General features: G+C 35.1%; 1 protein-coding gene across 4 annotated transcripts in view; it reads right to left on the bottom strand.

The window, feature by feature from the left end:
• Window positions 1-844: 844 nt before the first annotated feature.
• The window catches only part of TMEM67 (transmembrane protein 67), a 32,428-nt gene continuing 13,492 nt past the window's right edge, over window positions 845-19,780 (bottom strand). Inside the window, exons 11-27 of one of the 4 annotated variants that reach the window (XM_030943468.1) lie at window positions 16,796-16,952; window positions 16,312-16,435; window positions 15,368-15,473; window positions 13,495-13,551; window positions 13,301-13,399; window positions 12,710-12,808; window positions 12,295-12,381; window positions 11,453-11,552; window positions 11,212-11,351; window positions 9,544-9,684; window positions 8,991-9,071; window positions 7,706-7,822; window positions 6,398-6,514; window positions 6,211-6,315; window positions 5,754-5,856; window positions 4,604-4,746; window positions 846-4,146 (exon numbers count right to left, since the gene is read on the bottom strand). In XM_030943468.1, the coding sequence (XP_030799328.1) occupies window positions 4,066-4,146; window positions 4,604-4,746; window positions 5,754-5,856; window positions 6,211-6,315; window positions 6,398-6,514; window positions 7,706-7,822; window positions 8,991-9,071; window positions 9,544-9,684; window positions 11,212-11,351; window positions 11,453-11,552; window positions 12,295-12,381; window positions 12,710-12,808; window positions 13,301-13,399; window positions 13,495-13,551; window positions 15,368-15,473; window positions 16,312-16,435; window positions 16,796-16,952 (1,857 nt within the window). In that variant the 3' untranslated portion in view covers window positions 846-4,065. Of the gene's footprint in view, window positions 4,147-4,603; window positions 4,747-5,753; window positions 5,857-6,210; window positions 6,316-6,397; window positions 6,515-7,705; window positions 7,823-8,990; window positions 9,072-9,543; window positions 9,685-11,211; window positions 11,352-11,452; window positions 11,553-12,294; window positions 12,382-12,709; window positions 12,809-13,300; window positions 13,400-13,494; window positions 13,552-15,367; window positions 15,474-16,311; window positions 16,436-16,795; window positions 16,953-19,780 lie in introns of all 4 variants that reach the window. The other 3 variants (XM_030943466.1, XM_030943467.1, XR_004060521.1) reach the window with 3 other exon arrangements.

Genomic DNA, 19,780 nt, shown 5'->3' with positions numbered 1-19,780 from the left:
ACACAGTGCTGCTCAGCTTGGCAGCATTCTCTGACTGGCGCCACATCTCTTATTTGCCCAGGGAAGTTGAGAAAGGCAGCATCTACCCCGGCAGAGCCTGGCTGCCAGACCTGCAGGAAGAGAGGGGCAGGATCTGTCTCCCAGTTGACAGTGATGAGGTGATGGAGGAGGTGTCAGGCACTGCCTGAAGACAGTGGCTTGGGGCACAGGAAAGTTGAGTGCTTTTAATTAGTGAAAAGGTACAGGAGAAATGGGTGTGATACTGGGTAGAGAAAAAAAGTTAGGGGAAAGTAGGTAGTGTTGAGGGAGAGCAGTTTTGAGAGGTTAGGTAGTTACCTCCTTCCACCATCTATTTACTTGTGATTTTCTTAGAAGTGTGTCACAATCTCACTGTCCCTTTCATCCACTGCTCAAACACTCCTGCTGAGCCTGAAAGCAAACCAACCTCCCTTGAGCTGGGCTTGGCTGGCATCACTGTGCTGCAGCAACTGATGGAAAGGTGGGAGCTGAGCCCCCTGCCAGCTCCACTTCTCACCTCTGGTAGGGTTTACCTCAGTCACACTCCCACCTCTGCCATTCAAATGAATGTTGTAATAAAATGGCAAGTCCTCACCAGTAAATGAAACCTGTAAATGTTAACATATTTTTGAAGTTACTCTACTTTGTCTGTACATACAGATTTTAATTATTGGTAGAAATAATTTGTTTGGTATCTAACTTGGCAAAAACCAACCATCTCATTCCATTAGTTTTGACTATCCAAAACCATACCCCTCCATTGTTGCATGGACTGCAAAACTCCTTTCTCACACTTGTTCTGACAGAGCTTCTCTGGACTGCAGAGCCAGCAGCAGCCTCTGGCCCTACTCTCACGTGCATGGAAGAAGAAACATTTTAAGTTTGGGTCAACTCAATTAACAAGTGGAAAAAACCCTGTCTCAAATCTTTGACACTTTTTATTGCTCAGAGAAACAGACAGGAGAGACTGAAATGCCATGTGGGCAAACAGAACATTTAGAAACCTGAAAGACACTCATCACATGAACAACACATTGTAGATGCATATTAATGTTAAAAAAATAAAACCCATTAAGCTGGAAGTACAACCACAAGGGATATTTCTTGAACAAATATCAAGCTTGATATTTCCTGAACAAATATCAAGGAATAGGGGAACAAAGCTCAGCCAACATGTTCCAAGTGTTCACTGGACAGCAAGAGTGAAGAAAATCTTCTTTGAATTCCTGGAGCTTTTGACTCCTGTAATTATTTCCTAAATCATGTAGAGTGCCTATGTTAGGAATATTAACATTTTAGACAAATGATCTGGAAAAATAAAACAGAGTAGTGTGTACACTGAGGAGAAAGAGAGGACCGAGTGACTGAACTGTTTTGACAGGATGTTTTCAGATTAATTTATCATTTATCTGTTAAGAAGAGCTGCTTTTAGCAGTAGTTCTTGCAAAATGCAAGGTCATTAAAGCTTTCATGTGCCCTACTGTGTAGCAGATAATTAAAGGCATATCTAAAGCAAACTCAAAGCAGGAGTTTTGTATGGAGAAGTGTACCTGGGTAGCACAAGCATTGAGAACAGGGTACAGTGAGAGCTCCCATGCTGAAATGTCTCCATTTCTGCAGGTACTGCTGGTACAACCACATCTTCATTCTGCTTTCAGACATTCTCTGATTCACCCAAGTCTAGTTAGTTTAGTTATTCTGGAGTTGGTCATAAATCTGACCACTCTGGAGAAGGTATGGTTGAGATGTGGCACTAGAAACACTTCATGATCATGAGCACATCACCAGAATTCAGAGAGAACAAGCCTGTGCCTGTGACCACTGACAGTGATGTGCAGTTCTATCCACAGTTCTAGTGGTCTAAAGACCAGTATTAGGGCACTGCACTGTGTAAGATCCATGTCTTAGTGCAATACAACAGCACCAGGGTCACCCTTGCTCATTAATGGACCACAGCAACTCCCTACACCCCTTTAGTCACAACTGTTGTAAAAATGGTCACATGACAAAGATTTTATTTCCTCTCATACACTGACTTTGCAGGGACTTGTAAGGACTTAAGTTTAGTTAAGCTATGCAAAGATATCCACTAAAGAAATACATGGACACTGGGTGAGGCTAACTTTGCCTTGTGGATGTCCTGCTGCAGACTCTTTGTCAGATGGCTCCTTAGCTTAATTTACACTTTTGGCTCTCAGTAGATCACTGACAAGAAACCTCACAACTAATGAGGTCATGCAGTCATGGTTCCCAGTGGAAATAAGATTTTTGACTGTTTAAACAGATCCAGAACCTAATGGACACTTTAGTTACTACATTCACTATAAATCCAACAACCTTAATTTTATTTATCCTGAACACTTCACTCCATTAGAAACCACCTTTTCTGAGGCACAGTGTACACCAAGAAACTAAGAATTGTGTCCATAAGCAGAGAGAAGCGAGGAAAGCATGAAATGGAAATGCCCATGCTAACCTGCACATTAATAAATGGATGTCCCACTGCAAATCAGCTTTTCAGTTATCTCTCTGGTCACAGCCTTACTGGCAGGCACGTTCTATCACTCACTACAACTGCATGGGACTAGCAAGTGCCACAGGCTTTGCAACACCAAAAGCAAATGCAGTGGAGCAATAGCAACTGTGAGATTTATGTCCATATTACTCTCAGTTTAGTATGATATGACATGGTACCAACATGAGAACATATTCCTCTTTATAAAACCAAAAACCATTTGAAATGTAATGTTGCTTCAAATCAGATAAGCATATCTGCACTGGAAATCTGCTAAGTTCAACTAGTCATGTCCTCAGTCTGTTTCAGAATAAACACGAGATGATGGTGACTGATATTTTTCTGGTATTTTTGCTCCTGTAAGTCTCTTGTTGAATCATCTAAAGACAAGTAATAGCTATAAACCCAGCAAACACTATTCATGTTTAACCATTTACTGAAAAAACACGAAGTATAAAAAGATAGGGAGACTTTTCAGTGACAAAAATGGGAGGTAGACACCTCTGTTTAAGGTGATTTGAAGGCCATTCACAATCTCCCTTGGCACTTGAGTAATTATTAATTACTAATTATTAATCTGTCTAAACTAAAAAAATATGATGACAGTAAATGATTATGTCTGTTATATACAGAGATAATAAAATCAGAAAATTAAGAGACCATGAGCACCTGTGAAAACAATTCTAAAAAGATTTTAAAAAATTGCTTCAATTTCACTTGTGTGGAAAAAGTGAACAGAATAATTACTGTTGTTTCTCTGAACATCTTGCATCACAAGACAGAAGATCAAGAACAAATCCCAAATGCTGATGACCATCTCCTCTGCTCTATCATAGCCTCTTTCTCTACATCACTGTAACACAACTGTACCTCAAATACATGTTTGGGATGTCATGTGTAGGCCACATCCAAGAAAAACAATGATAAACTCCAAGAGCGGAGACAGAATTATACAATACTGTATGACACAAGACAGGAACATTAAAATTTCAAGTGGGGGTCGCTGCAAATAAGTGATCTTTAAAAATTCCTCCTGAAATACTCACCTAATTCAGAAAAAATGCTGTGCTGTGTAAAAGTCGACATATATTTGCTAAACATTATACCTCAAAATAACTTCAAAAAAGGAACAAAGATTTAAGGTATTTTCAGAGAATTTCAGAGTTGGCAACCTCTTCTGTCAATCAGTTGCTCAAATTGTTGTCTCAGAGTCAGTGGTCCATATCTTATCAAAAGCCATACAATAATTTTAATATTATTCTAATAATAACAACAGTAAGTTTACTTCTGTCTTATCTGCATGAAACTTTCTTTTTAAAGGCCTATGGCTTAGTGTTCACAAATTAAAAAAAAACCCTTATAAATACAGAAAAATAAAGCTTAATAGCACACAATATAAAAAATGACAAGTTTCAAACCCATTACATTGTTATTGTTGAAAAGTGCACTACAATTAATCTGCAGGTCAGAGACGCTTTGATCATGTTCATATTTTCCATGATTAAATCCTTAACAGTTTGTCATCTTCTCAATTAAATGAGAAATCTTTGATCCACCAAGGTTTTGGATGCCAAATTCTTCTGCCCAAGTGTAGTACGAATAAACCGAAATATCTAAGAACATTTGGAAAGCATGTATTAATGAAGAAATACTTATACTAGTATGTTTCAGTATCTAACATAAGTAGTAAATTCAGATCATCTTTAAATCATAAATAATATGAATTAGGTGCTTAATTTCCTTTAGCATTTTTAAAACATTTCCTTTATTTACCTGTGTACCCTAAATTATGATAGAATTATGTGAGAATAATTTTAACAGATATTCCTGTTTTCTGTTAAAAATTATTTTTAACCTTTTCATTCAGGATCACCATGTGAACAAAACAAAATGAATTTCTCACAAGTCTATTTGACAAAAAAAATCCCAAAACTATTTCACAAGGTCTCAGTATAATCTTCTCTCACTGCACACTGCTAACTCACTGCATTTGTTATCTAGTTAACTATTTAAACTGCCATACTGACACCCATTTAAAAAACATTACTTTGTTCTTAAATTGAAATTTACCTCTTGTTGCAAATATGTTAGAATGGCTGCTAAAACAAAACTTTGGGAAGCTAAATCCACAACTGAGAAAAACAGGATATCAAAGATGAGCAGTGTTGTTTCGTTGCCGTAATAGAGAACGTCAGTGAAAGAGTGTCCTTCATCTAGGATAGAGAACATTAAAAAAAAAATTAGTATTTCTGTGAGTTGCAAATTTGTGGAGTTCATCAGTCTGTGTTAAGGAAGCTGATAAGAAAACAGAAGATCAGAGACAGAGCAATTTATGACATTCTATGGCAACACAGAGATAGTCCTGTCATTCTATTGAAAAATAATACAAACTTTCTCCTTATAAAATGGCATCATGCTGATGAACACAATAGATAAAACCCATGTGCCATACACAACTCTATTTACTCTTGAAATCTCAATCAGATTATTTTAAAAAGTTGTTTTAAATCAAGAAGCAGATGTAGCTTCCTTGTCATTGAAATTTTTAGTAGCTGTTACCTCTGGCCTCAACTCAACAAAATCATAAAAAACATATGCTAAATGCCTTATTTAGGAGGAGGTTCAGAGTTTTGCATTATTTTTGTTTAATGGTTCCGCAGAAAATGGGTCTTTTAAGGTGAAAGTACCTTTTGCACAGCCGAAGTACTCTAGACCATTTATCTACCTCTTTATTTTATCAAAAAGCAACATTTCTATAAGAGAAAAGACTATGTAAACAATTACAGGAAACATATTCTTTTCCCTTTCCCTGCTTTTTCAAAAAATGTCCAATACAAGTTTGATTGGAAACAGTGTATTTTCATTATAAATTGTGTATTTCAGTGCCATGAAATCCTGATTTATATCTAAACTTCTGGGAACCATAGCAGTCTAGATTATCAAATAATGTATTTCTATCAATGCTTATGATTATGAATTTCATAAACATGTGCATATCTGTCACTTTCAGCTGCCTTAAATAAAAAATATCACAGTCAAATGACAAATTATAAACAGGATTTCTATAACCTAAAGAACTTCTCTTAAATACCTCCCTCACAAGTATTTATTCAATGATCTATCCTGCTGTGAAGTCCGTTTTGGATTGGAAATCCTGGGAAAGAAATCTACATAGAAACCAGGATACTTAAAATAGTACAAATACCACACATCCTTTTACCATTATAAAAAATACTTTTCTCTATTGGTTCCATGAACTCCATGCCAAGAATTCGTTCAAGCAGCAACTTATCTTTGACGATATAATCCATTTCTTTATGAACCTGTAACAAAAACACTAGTTCTTGTTTTATGATTTCAAACCTGCTACAAAGTGAAGTACAGCTACTTAGATCTTTATGAATGAAACAAAACCCACTGGTCCATCCCAAGACAAAAATAAGTAGATAACAAAAAAGGATTTGTCATTTTTTAAGTGCAGTCTGCACTGCTGGACAGCACTCCAATTGTTTTGGTTTTTTTTTTTGAATGAAGCACTGTTCTGGATGCCATAAAATCTTTAGCAACAAATCTTAAAGCACATATGCTTAAAGAGGAATTACAGTTTTTTAGATTTACAATTTTTAGTCTGTACTTTAAGTATGTTTTCCTTAATACAGTAATGTCAATATACGTACGTGATCAATAAAAGAACTGAGAAATTTGTTCATGGCGTTGTAGGCCCTTGTGCTTTGTTCAAAAGTATTTGCAGATGAGTCCAAAAGCCTGGCAGGACCACGTTTCTGAAATACAACAAGACCAAGACTTTAACATAGAAATTTCATATTTTAAATAACATCTAAAGAATACCAATATCTCACTTACTCTTGTTAAGGTTTCATGAATCCAGTCATAGTTTAGTCGCATTTTTCTTGAAATGGAAATCTGAAATGTCTGGCCATCTGTGTTTGGTAACAAACCTCTCTGACTACACAGATTTTCCTATACAATTAAAGCAATTGTAAATTAACATTATTAATATCATTCATAGACCCAAAAATAGGCAAAAGCTTTTCATTTCCTCTCTTTCATGTATAGATAATAGTTAATATCTCTAAATATTTGAAATCAGTGCACTCTTGTTCTACTGCAGCAAGATTTCCTTAGGACATTAAATCCTGACCCCTGCTGTCACAAAGTCATATTTCTCTTTTCACCTGTGTTTGGTTCATTACCTTCTAATAATACATACTCTGATATTTATTCTGAAGACCTTTCTTTTAGGTCTATCATTTCTTCTATACTTGTCTCACTTTTTTTGTTTCTTTGTTTGGATTCCTGACTTTTTCCATGTCTTTTTCAGGTCACATTTAATAAATCTCAGAAATCACAAGAAAATAAAAAGTTCGACATCTCCATGGAGAAAACCCCATTTTTCCCCAAATCATATTAAAATAAGCAATTAGGAAAAAAATTGTAGGAACACCTAAAAACATTTTTAATAAGATTCCTCTGTATTTCAGTGTTTGAGATTTAATTTTCACATGCTTATGGTTTTTTTCTGTCCACTTAGCATTGAAATAGCAATATCCTTATTTAAGGTACTTTCATAGTTGTCCCTAAAGAGAAACAAGATGTCATGAAATTTAATGCAGTCTCTGATCTTGTACTAGACATTTTATATTTTCCTGATCTTGCAGCAAAGATATAACATATGACAAACTAGAAAAAATACTTGTGCAAATTAATTTCTATAAAGAATGGGTTGTATCACCATAGTAGAAGAGATGGAATAAAGGAATTGATTGGCAGATTACAAGTTTCTGTATTAGTGTTTCAGATCTGTCTCTTTACAAAAGCCTTTTGGTATGCATTTTTTTTAATGTGGCTGTGACCTTCTGAAAAGCTTAAATATTGAAAAGAAGGTTCTTAACTACGTGAAAAATACTTTTTAGAGAAACAGGAATGTTATATCCTTGAAATGTGAAGAAGTAACAAGATGAAATAGTGAAGAAGAAAAAAGATGAAGAGCTAGAAAGAACTACTGAGTCATATATTTACATACTAACAGCTGCTATCTTTAAGTAACATGGTTCAATGTAGTGCAAAATTGCAAATCCATAATGCAAAGGTGCGTGGTCTTTATATAAAATAAATAATTGAGCAGATATAAACTTGAATACTTTTACTTACTGCTTCTCTCTTCAGGTTCATATTCATTTCTTCCATATTGGTATCTGCATGTCCATGCACTGAGCGACCATGGATATAATGACCAAAGCAGTTGTGTGACAAGAGAAACACTGAAATCTAAGAGATGGGGGAAGAGAGGACACTTTTATCAACAATTATAACTTTATTTTTGATCTTCTGAATTCATAGTAAAGACCAGTCAAACCAGCCAGTCCTGCTACAAATAGAAAATACGCAGATACCGAAAAAAATACGGGAGGATAAATATTTAGCAACTCTTTTACTAATCAGTTTTATCTATATGTAACTAGAAACACATACCAGCTTCAAGTTTAGTTTATCAACAGCAGGGATCTGCTGCTGCTTAATTCCACTGAGCCAAGAAATTAAAGCTATTAGATTTTTTTTATTCAAAGGTTATTTCTGTGCTACATAATACATATGCATGATTCCAGCTGCACTCCTAAAAGACTGTATTTAACAGAACTTCATTCAGTATGATACAATGATTATATATCACATAAACTCCAAAATTAATTCTTTTCTACAGTCCAGCTACTACATAGGTGTTTCACAGAAGAGGAATAACCATGTCTGGAAAGATTGATAAAAGAGGTAAATCAGTATTTTTAAGAATTTCTGGACAAATGTGGTAATCCAATCAGTTCTGACTGCACTCTCTTTGGTTAAAAGGGAATTCCTGCAGTACAAAGATTCAAAACCCATATGTAATGAAGAGAAAGTTCAGATGTGAGTAAGAGAAAATGCATGCAAAAGGTGGTAACTGTTAAGAGGGACAAAATGAAGTTCAGCAGTTGAGGGACAAGCACAAGGCAGGAGAAGAAACTGGACATATATGTATTAACTGGACATATATGTATTAAAACCAAGACAACTTTCAAGTCAGAAGGACTAAAACACAAACCAGTATACAGAATGGCAGTAAATGGTTCCACACCTAATTTCTGTTAAAACTTGTTATTTTTAGGTTCTGTGTCAGCACATGTAACCAATTTAAGCTAAAAAAAAATGAAAAACAACCAAAAAACCTAAAAATAAGATGTTTAAAGGAACATATTGATACCTATGCTTCTGAAATTATTTTCCAATTAAAGTTTAACTGAAATCTTGTGGAGTTCATCAATAAAATGAGCTGAAGGAAATATCACCTTTGGCTGTTAGCTAGTAATCTAAATTAAATGAATAAATATAATTTAATATTGTTAACACTATCTTACACACTATTCTATTTAAAATGCCACAAATGAGACACAGAAATACTTACATTGCTCACGCAACACAAATCAACAAATTGGCTTATCTTATCTTCAACAAATCTTTCATAAATCATAGCAAAAAATATAATCTGAAATAAATCAACGAAATTTTCTTTCATTAGTTCATCAGATTTGATGTTATTAAGCAATTAATTTCAGTACTTAACGCCCACAAAAAACAGACTTCTGTAATGGCCACCATTGGACTGGACTTAATGAAAAGGGATTGACATACTACTTCCTTTAAGAAGTAAAGTTGTAGTAAGAACCTGCTTTTTATTTTGAACTTGTCAGATTCTTCAAACTTGTTTAAAATAAAACAAAATACGTGCATAAATTCACATCTTTGAGAGCATTAAAATTCTGATCCAAAGTTAGATGTCTCATATCTCAGAAGACTCATTTTAAGTCCCAAAGGTGTACTATGCTAAAACAACTAAACATATCAGTTAAGAACATACCCCATGCTATGATAAGCAGTTTGGACAGACTAGAGATTTATTCTAGCTTCCAAGAACCAGCCTGAAAATGATAATTCAGGATATCATGTGTTTCACATACTTGTAGGATGGCAATGGCTATCCAGAGTGCAGCAGACACACCAAATCTTAAAATGCGGCTCCAAGGAGCTACATAGCTCTCACTGCTTCTTGTGAGACTGGAAGAAGCATCCATTAAGGCCAGGTTTGAGAATCCCACCACCTGAAGAGATAAGAAGGTCAATATAACAACAGGTGAGAATGAGTAGTATTAATTAGGATCCTGCTGTTTACATCATAACAGGAAGTAAGAAAAAAATAATGAAAAATGGATCTGGGAATAGTAGCCTGCTCACTATGACAGAGCTCAATTTTGTGATCCAAAAGTCAATATTGGGTTCTACTGAAAAACTCCAAAAGATTCTACTGCTGTACTGCATAGGGACATAACTTCTACCAAATTTCAGCTCTTTGGTACTATATATTCCAGTGATAAAGCAAATTTTCATGTGCTTTTCAGCTCTTAAAGACTGATTTATTTTGCTTTTGTTGCATAGAAATATATCTTCCTCTACCATCTGTATGGTTGAATTTTTTAAACAAAAAAATCTAGAAAAAGGTCTAAAATAAAAAAGATGAGAGGAACTGCAACTATGTGTTGAAATACTTAAGGGGTGAAAAATTAGTGAAAATCTTTCATAACAGAAATTGCACCAAAATGTACTTGTGGTGGATTGACCATTTCCTCATGTCCTAGTGCTTGTCACTTGGGAGGAGAGACACACCCACCTCACTACACCTTCCTTTCAGATAGCTGCAGAGTGCAGTAAGAATAGGTGCTCTCTTTTCTCCCTCTCTTGTAACTGCACCTAAGTTGGTCCTGGCCTGTATTTACCAACAGCAAAAATGCTCACATAGTGAATGAAGAAAGTTTCAGGACTTTCATTATTTAATTTAAAGGAAAATTTTTAAAAGGACTATAAAATTGGATAAAAGTGTTAAAATATGTTTAAGAACCTCACAAAACCAGCTATATGCTACACACTTTAAGAATACTTCCCCAGATAGAAATAATTACTAAACTATAAAAGAAAAACCCAAACACTTTTTAAAAGTTAAAGCACAGTTTCTCATACATCCTGAAGCTGAAACTGGAGGCATACTGCCATTGGGAACAGAACTGGCACATTTTATTTCCTGCATAATAAAAGGCAGCTGAAGCAATTAGCAGGAAGGAAGTTCATTTCAGACAAATATGAAATCAGAAATAAAGCTGTAGACTGTGGCAGGAGGGTGCTAGTAGGCAAATAAAGAATCGAGTGTGTACACAGACTTATCAGTCTCTTAAGCCCTTTAAGGTAACTCATTACCTTAAAAAAATCCCCAAACATCACCTTAGAGATCTTTGTTAGATCTCTAAGGTAATTAAATGTTGGATTTTTTAAGTCTTCCTCAATTAAATATTGCAATAACCTATATATACATATAAATTTAAAAATTCATTAAAATAATTATTTTACTAAGTTACATGATTTCAGTTGAATTTAAAGGTGATTCACTATTACCATACCGAATGCAAGAAATAAACATCAGACCTTTATGTTACACTCTGGTTGTGAATTATAAATGATAGTAGTAGTAGTAGTAGTAGTAGTAGTAGTAATAATAATAATAATAATAATAATAATAATAATAATAATAATAATAATAATAATAATAATAATAATAATAATAGTAATAGTAATATTACCTCCAGAAAAAAAAGAACTGCAAGCACTTGAAAGAGAGGATTTATTTTCCTCACTGTCTGAATTTCATTCCACTCATTTGCTATAAAGTATGTCCTCCATATGCTCACAGGTGCAGCAGTACTTTTAGTAACACTTTCACCTAAAAAGAGTACATACAATAAAGCTCTAAAATTTAATATCTGAGAGTAATATCTGAATTTCACCAAAGCTGCTTATACAAACAAGCATAGATTGAATTACCTTCAACTGCTTTAAGAACTTTGCCCTTAGGTCTTTCCCAGTCAATAAAGAAAATATCAATAGCAAGCTGTGAAACCAGCAAGTGTAAAAATTGTAGAGCCTAAAAGAGAAAAAAGTAAGGACAGAAACAGCATATACACAAAGATGGAGGAATAGTTATTGCATGGATTATTCATTAAACATATCAAGCAATATCTTGATTGTACATGAGACTGCAGCTTTATTACCAACTTTTGATAATCTTTTGTTTGTTTAAAAGCTTGGAATATTGTTAAGTCCAAAATCATGGAGAAAATACAGCAAAGTAACAAATTACAAAAACCTGACTATTTCCCCATAACATACTAACCTGGACTACAAATTCCAATTCAGTATAATATCCACAACTGATACAATATTTGTATGTGCCATGAAGACAGAGCAGTGATCTTAGAATTCTACATATTTGAATGTAATTATTTGGATCTCTCTTCTTTCTAATCAGGAACTCACAGCACTTACATTCTGCTTGTTCTCTTGATTTGATGCTATTTTATTTGGAAGTACTTGTTCTCTTGATTTGATGCTATTTTATTTGGGTTTCTTTATACCTTTATCCTTGAAAGAACGATTTTTCAGTCTTTCTTTTGTGACCTTCTTGAGACATTTATTTTCCTATAAAGACTCCACAAAATAAATTTCTATGGAAAAATGACTTAATTCTCAGAAGAACATAATTATTAGGACGTAACATCCACACACTAATAACTGTACAAGATATTTAAAAACAAGCCTACTGAAAATAGGATACATACATAGAAGCATGCTGACATGTATTTTATGATGAGGAAAAAATTATTTACCTTTAAACTAAACGCACATGCTATGTATGTAACAAAATCTTCTTCTTGAGGTGGAAGAGGTAAAAGGACAGATACAAACTGCTGAGCCTATAATTGAAAAGGCACATTGAAACAGTGAACGTGCCATATGTGACAACATAATTAAAAATGTGAATAAACTTTTCCAGAAGAAGATCAATGAACGTGTAAAATATTTTAAATGACTATTAAGCAGACTGCAAGTACAACAAATCCTAAGAAAAAGAAACAGATGAACACAAAATTTAAGCACACAAACCAGAATGCTACATAGAACTTGCCTCAACAGTCTGACAAGAAAAGAAAAAAAAGAAGAAAAAAAGAAAATTAATGTCCATGTAAAAATATATTTAATATTACTAGGTCTTCAGACATCCAAAACTGGAAGAACACTTACTTTGAAGAATACAAGCCAATAAATTCCTGTGCCCACTGTGATGATAAAGAAAACGTTGGCGAGGTCTCCAGCATAGAAGAGTAAGAACTTGAAAACTGTCTGCAATTATAAAAACACACTGTAAACATCTGTAAAACTAATTAAGTAATGCATATGTTCATAATGCATTCATAGAAAATGCTAGGTAGCTCACACAGGAAACTCTAGTACTGAAAAGTAGCCCTGAACAAAAGTTTTCCACTGTGGTTATATATTTATGGTATTTTCACTAGCTGAAACTCCCACATGCTGGTTGTTGTTCAAGGAAGAATTAATCTGAAAACAAATTCTACTCAACTGATCAGAACAGCCCTGTAAATACCTTTATTTTTAGAGCAGCATTTCCTGAATGATAATATCAGAATCAAAAAGAACGCAAAACAATTACTTCCTCAAGTGAGCCTAACTCTGGGGCACAGTTCTGTGCAGCTAGGCTAGGAATTATTTCAGTTACCTTAAGAAAACAAATCATTATAATCACAGGGAATGACAGCTAAGGTGCCCTTAAATAGAGGAAGAGATGTCCCATTTCAGTTTGGCAGCTGTTCATACCTGCAAGTCAATTATAGAGCTTCCTGTCCGCCTCTTCCAGCCTGCAGTCTTGAGAAGAGACCATAACACTGCCAGTCCACCCAACACACCCAGTGCAATCTGAAAATAACAAAAAATGATTTGCAGATATTTTAAAAACACAAAATATAGAAGTAAATCATTATATCAATAAATTAAAGGGAATTACAACTTACATCAGTCTGAATCTGAGCCTCTCTCTGATTCATCTCATAGCTGACTGCGAAAGAAACCTGAATATTTAAATAAAAAAAGTAAATATACATAGAAATTCTGAAGTGCTACAACCATTACAAAGAGTGGTAGCTTTCAGTTTTAATTGGTGGGAATTCCCATCTAGGGCTACTATACAAGTACCATATAGATTTTTTTTTACTTCATATGACCTGGTGTGCTCTGTTGCCAGGCTCAGTACCAGCATGTACTGTGCAACTCTTACTGCAGATTTTACCCGCAGTAATGCTGGGGATAGGTGCTTGCCATCTGCAAGCTAACAGCTATACCTATTTGTAATTCTTTCAAATGTGCATGAAATTTTTGTCCTGAAAGGATACACTGAATGTTTGATACTTCTCCTTTTATCACTCATTAAAGGTAACCTTGATGTAATTAGACCAGCATGCAAAATCATGATAAGCTTGCACAGCTGAGATACTAGGGCTTTTTTCAGCTTGAATGAAATAAAAATTATCATACAGCATCAAAATTGTTCCCTCTAGCTTAAATTTAACCTAAGACCTCTTTTGACTTTGGTCTGAAAAATTTGTACATGGAAGAGAAAATGTTTGTCTTGGTTTTATAATATTCTGGCCTGAGTCTTTGTCACTGTACAGGTAAAATTAAGACAAGCATGATACTAAATAGTATTTCTAATTAAGTTTAGAAGAAGCATCACCCCTGCCCCCAAAACCAATCCCTCCTTCCCAACATCTTGTGCTCCCCAAACATTTGTTCCTGTCAGACCTCCTTCTATCACTGCACTTGGACTGAAGTTGAAATATCCTGAGTTACTACAAGCTCAGTGCTTACAGAAACTGGAAACAAAATTCAATGTATCTTTTTAGTTGCATAAAATTTGTTAAATCCAAAATTGGCAATACTCAAATATATCCCACAGATCTAGATGTAAGGATGAAATAATATGACAGAAAATTGAGGAACTGAAAACAATTGTTCCTACCATCGCTATTTGAATTAATTACATTCTAGATATAGTGCTGTCTCAGTGGTTAAATAAAGACATCACTCAGGCAGGAAAAAAAGGTCTTGATTTTTCTATCTTTCTAATTCTCTTGCTTTCATGCAACTAATATGGAACTGAAGGAATGCTTCTAGCACCACAAATTTCTTCTAACCAGATGTCTGTTCTTACTGGAAGTCTGAACAGTTGAAGGTTGACAAGCAAAAAATGCTAATATTAATTTTTTTTTGTTCTACCATCCTAAGATCAGTATTTTTACTTTTTAAAGCAGTGTGATCTAACATACCAGCAAGAGAGAAGAATGGGACATCTGTGCTGCTGCTGCCCATTAAGGCAACAAAAGGACAAGTAGGAAATGTCCCTTCTGCATCTGCTACAGCAGAATTTGGTGGTTTTCAGTACAGAAAGATGAAACACTAAAGGATGTTTTAAATATATTACCAATACTTTAAGTTAAACTACAGGTCATCTGAAATGTTTGTGTCATAACAACCTCCTCTAAATGCATTGTTCTAAATAAAAATACTAATTCCTTGCGTAACTTGCTTGCAGTGCTCCATAGAATCCTTCATCTGTTATTTTGTGTGTATAATTTTATTTGAACTGTAGCCTAATTTAGCATTATAAAACCAATTTCAAATTCCAAGTGTTTTAAGTTAAAAAAGACTGAAGATAAACAGAAAATAGGAAGAGATTTAACTGATTTGTTTCAAAAGGTTTTAGTAAAAACTTATAACTTCAAAACTGATCAGAACTAGAAACTGCTTATTAAATTTTTATAACCCGCTACCAAAAACTGGAACTCCAACAGAACTAAAAGTATGATGAAGGTGGCACAAAGATCTCACCATCACACTCTGGGTTTCAGGGTTTTGGATAAGCACATCTGTGTAAGCAACAGTAATTAGAGGAGGGTAGATGGTTCCTCTCTGTGTATGGGATACCAGACGAATACTGCAGAAATACAGAGCATGATTATTAATAAAAAAACAACTGGATGAGTGCTTGGGAAGCAATCATTGAAACTTGTAAGAAAAAACTAAATGAACAGAACAAACTGATCAATAAAATGTGAATTTCTAACTTAATAACATGGCACTTCCCATTTTAAATGTACAACTGGAGTGTACAAAGGCATGTACAGAAATATATAAAAGAAGTCATGCGAAAAATTGATTACTTGTAAGAAAATACCTGAATCAATCTTTACCTGTCTGCATCTTACAGGAGAACATCACATAAAGAAGGAGAAAAAAAGCTTTTTCCAAAATATATTCCAGCTGAGATGAGCAATCATTAATGACCCTAACAGGCAGTCTCACAATTTTAGTTAAATGACTACAAGTCTATTCTGGACTGTATAACAGAATAGGCAACAGGTTGTAAAAATACTGCAAAAAAGAATATGGAGTATGAAATAAGATCCTTGTATAGTCAGCAACATACACGTTGAAAAACAATTAACAGAGGAGTTTTTAGACTTTTCCAGACAAAACTTGCTTCTAAGAGGAGACTGAATACCTGCTAACTTCATTATGCAAACATGGTCTGATCCTTGTACCTGGAAGGGAATCATGGTGATTTTAACTCCCACAAGTCAAGGTTGTTTTCTTTCACTCATCAGAACTACGGAAATTCATTCCATTCCCAAATATGCAATTGAAAAAGTGGAACATATTACATATTAGACATATTAGAAAATACATAACAAAGCAACTTTAAGACAATAAAATGCAGACTGTGCAACATTGGCTTTATTTTCTATGTACTATATATTATATGAGCTAATCACCTTATTGTTATTTTGCTAGCAATCCGAATTACCCTTGGTGGTTTTCCCAAGTCATTCTCTTTTCCACTAAGTGCATCCACCAAAAAAAATCGACGAGTCAAAAGCCAGTTGTTCATATTACTGCCTAGAAAATATGACAGTTTCACACAAAAAGAATGAAATGCATGAGAAACAACACATATAATTGTATAACACACAGTAACTACTGAGGATTTAAAATTGTTTATTTTCAACTTACACAAATATATAATGAAATTAGATTATTTTATTTGTGCATATTACTGATTGGAATGGTGTATGCAACCAAAGCTTGCACTAAAACTATCAGAACTTGCCCACAAATACTACATTTTTAAAATGGAAACAAGTTATGGTGTGTTGTGTTATCTTTAAACACAACACAGTAACAATAGTTAACACATTATTTTTATTTGAAGTTTTGAGATTGTTTAAATTCAAAGAGATGTTACTGTCACCATCTTACCTTGGTTAACAAACTTTTCATTGTATTGAAGATTCAAATTTAAAACTGGCACAGCCCAAAGATGTTGCTGTCCGTTGCCACCATTATATTCAAGGAACAGGTCATAAAAGACTGGATTAGCAAAATCCAATAAAATCTTAGAAACTGAAATTTTGCACTACAAGAAAAAAAAGTAAAAATTAAAAGATCACTTTAACTATTTAGTTAGCTTGTCAATCTGTGGATTCCTTCTCTACTAAATCATCATGGAATCTGTCCCACTTCTTCACAAAAGAAAGAATCACAGAATCGTCAAGGTCCTGCGTGAGCCTCTATTTCTCCAGGCTAAACCCTCAGCTCCCTCAGCTGCTCCTCATAGGACTTGTGCTCCAGACCCTTCATCAGCTCTGTTGCCCCTCTCTCCATGCTCCAGCACCTCAATGTCCTTTTGAAGTGAGGGGCCCAAAATAGGACACAGCACTCAAGGTTCAGCCTCATCAGTGCCAAGCATAGAGGGCTATCAGCGCTCTAATCGTGCTGGCCCCACAATCCTGGTACAGGCCAGGATGCCACTGGTCTTCTTGGCCACCTGGGCTCATGTTTGACCAGCTGGCTGTTGACCAGCAATCCCAGGTCTTCTGCTGGACAGCTTTCTAATCACTCTTCCTCACGTCTGAGTGCTGCAGGAGGTGGTTGTGACCCAAGTGCAGGACCTGGCACTTGGCCTTGTTACCTCACACCATTGGCCTCAGCCCATTCACCCAGCCTGTCCAGATCCCTCTACAGAGCCTGCCTGCCCTCCAGCAGATCAACACTCCCACCCAATCTGGTGTCAGCTGCAAACCTGCTGAGGGGTGCTCTTGATCCCCTTGTTGAGATCATTGATAAAGATGTTAAACAGGACCAGCCCCAGTCCTGAGCCCTGGGGAACACCACCATTGACCAGCTGGATTTAATTCCATTTATCACTCTTTGGGCCAGACATCCAGCCACTTTTTCACCCTGTGAAGAGTGCACCTTTCCAAGCCCTGAGCAGAGTTTCCTGAGAATGCTGTGAGAAATGGTGTCAAATGCTTTACTGAAGTACTGATAGACAAGGTATTCCAGCTATCTGCAAGCAATTACCCAGTACTAATGATTTTATGCAAACTTCTTGGAAATTATTACAATTAACTACAATGACTAATGTGGAGAATGAAGCTCTTAAAATTTTTCAACAAATTTGGAAAAATATCCTAGCAAACCTCACAGACATAAAATTTGAAACAGTGTAAACATTAAAGTCAAGAAACATAAATGCTGAAGTCATGAAATCTGGTTCAGGGCCCACCAGTACAAGAGAGAAATGAGACTACTTGATACAGTCCAGCACAGGCCACTGTGGTGAGGGAGAGACTGAAACATCTCTGCCATGAAGAAGAGCTGAGACTCTTTTGCCTGGAGGTACAAGACAGAGCCAGGCTCTTCTCAGCAGTGCCCAGTGACAAGACCAGAGGCAATAGGCATAAACTGAAACAGGAGGCTCCCTCTGAGCATCAGAAGACAGGTTTTCACTGACACTGGCTGCTCAGAGAGGCTGTGGAGTCACTCCCTGGAGATAATACCATGTGGATATGGTCCTAGGCAACCTGCCCTACATGGCCCTGCCTGTCTTGTGGATAAGACAGCATCCTGAGGTCCCTGACTACCTCAATCACTCTGTGATTGAGGAACTGAATTGTGATTGTGTGAAGAAGTTAGATGTGAAAGTAGGTAACATTTTGCAAATGTGAACAACCATGCATTTTAAATACTCATATAATTTGTCAACCATGTTTTCTCCAAAGCCACATGGGAAAAAAAAAGCATATAATGGAACAAAAATTATATTAAAAAATACTCAGTAAGTTCCTGATGTATCTATTCAAACCCAACAATATTACTGTTATTAATACTTAACAACAGGTAATACAGAATCAATATCAAATACTCAAGATTTTAAAAAGAAAAAAAGCCCCATACTCAACTATCTCAATGATCCTAAATACAACATGCTTTCATTCTATCTGAAATACTGAAATATGGATTAAACAACATTAAACAATATGAAAGATATTGTTAAATATCTTGATAAATGAAAATATTTAACAAAGATTTGTAAATGTTATTTGGTAAACACTTTAAATTTCCCAGAGAAAGCTTCAACAGCTATTACTTTCTAAGACTTTCACACCACCTAAATAGCAGCCAGAGTTTTGAATTTTCACACTTCAACACATAATGTGGGGAATGGTTTTCAATGTTCAGTGAGTTAATAAACAATATTACTATATAGGTATGAGATGCTGTGCACATATATGGAGTTGTATAAAGATGTTTCTTTCTCCACTCCATTTACAAAGAGACTGCCACCTTCCCATCTAACATATTAAGTGACAAAAATTAATGATGCTTTCTCACTGGCAGAACCATTTCTGCAGCTGACATAATTTAGTGTTCTATTCCCTCTTCCTTTCCTGGTCTTTAGTAAAGTGTGAAAACCCCAACAGTGTTTTGTCATATTAAGACAGCTAAAGAATCTCTTTTCTCTGATGAGTTATCTGTTCAATTAAAATAGATTTTCAGTCTCTTCACAGAATTCACTAAAATCAAGGAATACCAGAAAGAGTAAATGGGAACAATATTCAGGCATGGCATGACTGGATTTGCCTTCTTTCCATATGAAAACTGGCCAAAGATGGTGGTAGGAAAATTAGGAGATATGATACAAAGCATATGGCTGTCACAATTCAGGTACTGTGTTCTTCCACTCCAAAGTCAGCAACCTCACAAATACAAATGCCAGTTTAATTTACTGTGATTATGCTATGTAGTAAACAAGTTTTGTGATGTAGTTAAATAATTTAAAAAACCCACACTAACTTAATTCAATTTACTAAGAAAGAACTCCATGTTGCAGCTTATGCCTAAACTCCAAAGGTTCTTCAATATGCACTGAGTAACTAATGACATATAAGGCAGCTTAAT

Source organism: Camarhynchus parvulus, chromosome 2 (assembly GCF_901933205.1).
Source record: "Camarhynchus parvulus chromosome 2, STF_HiC, whole genome shotgun sequence".
In the NCBI taxonomy this organism is placed as follows: Eukaryota; Metazoa; Chordata; class Aves; order Passeriformes; family Thraupidae; genus Camarhynchus; species Camarhynchus parvulus.
This window is presented reverse-complemented; position numbering and strand designations above follow the sequence as displayed.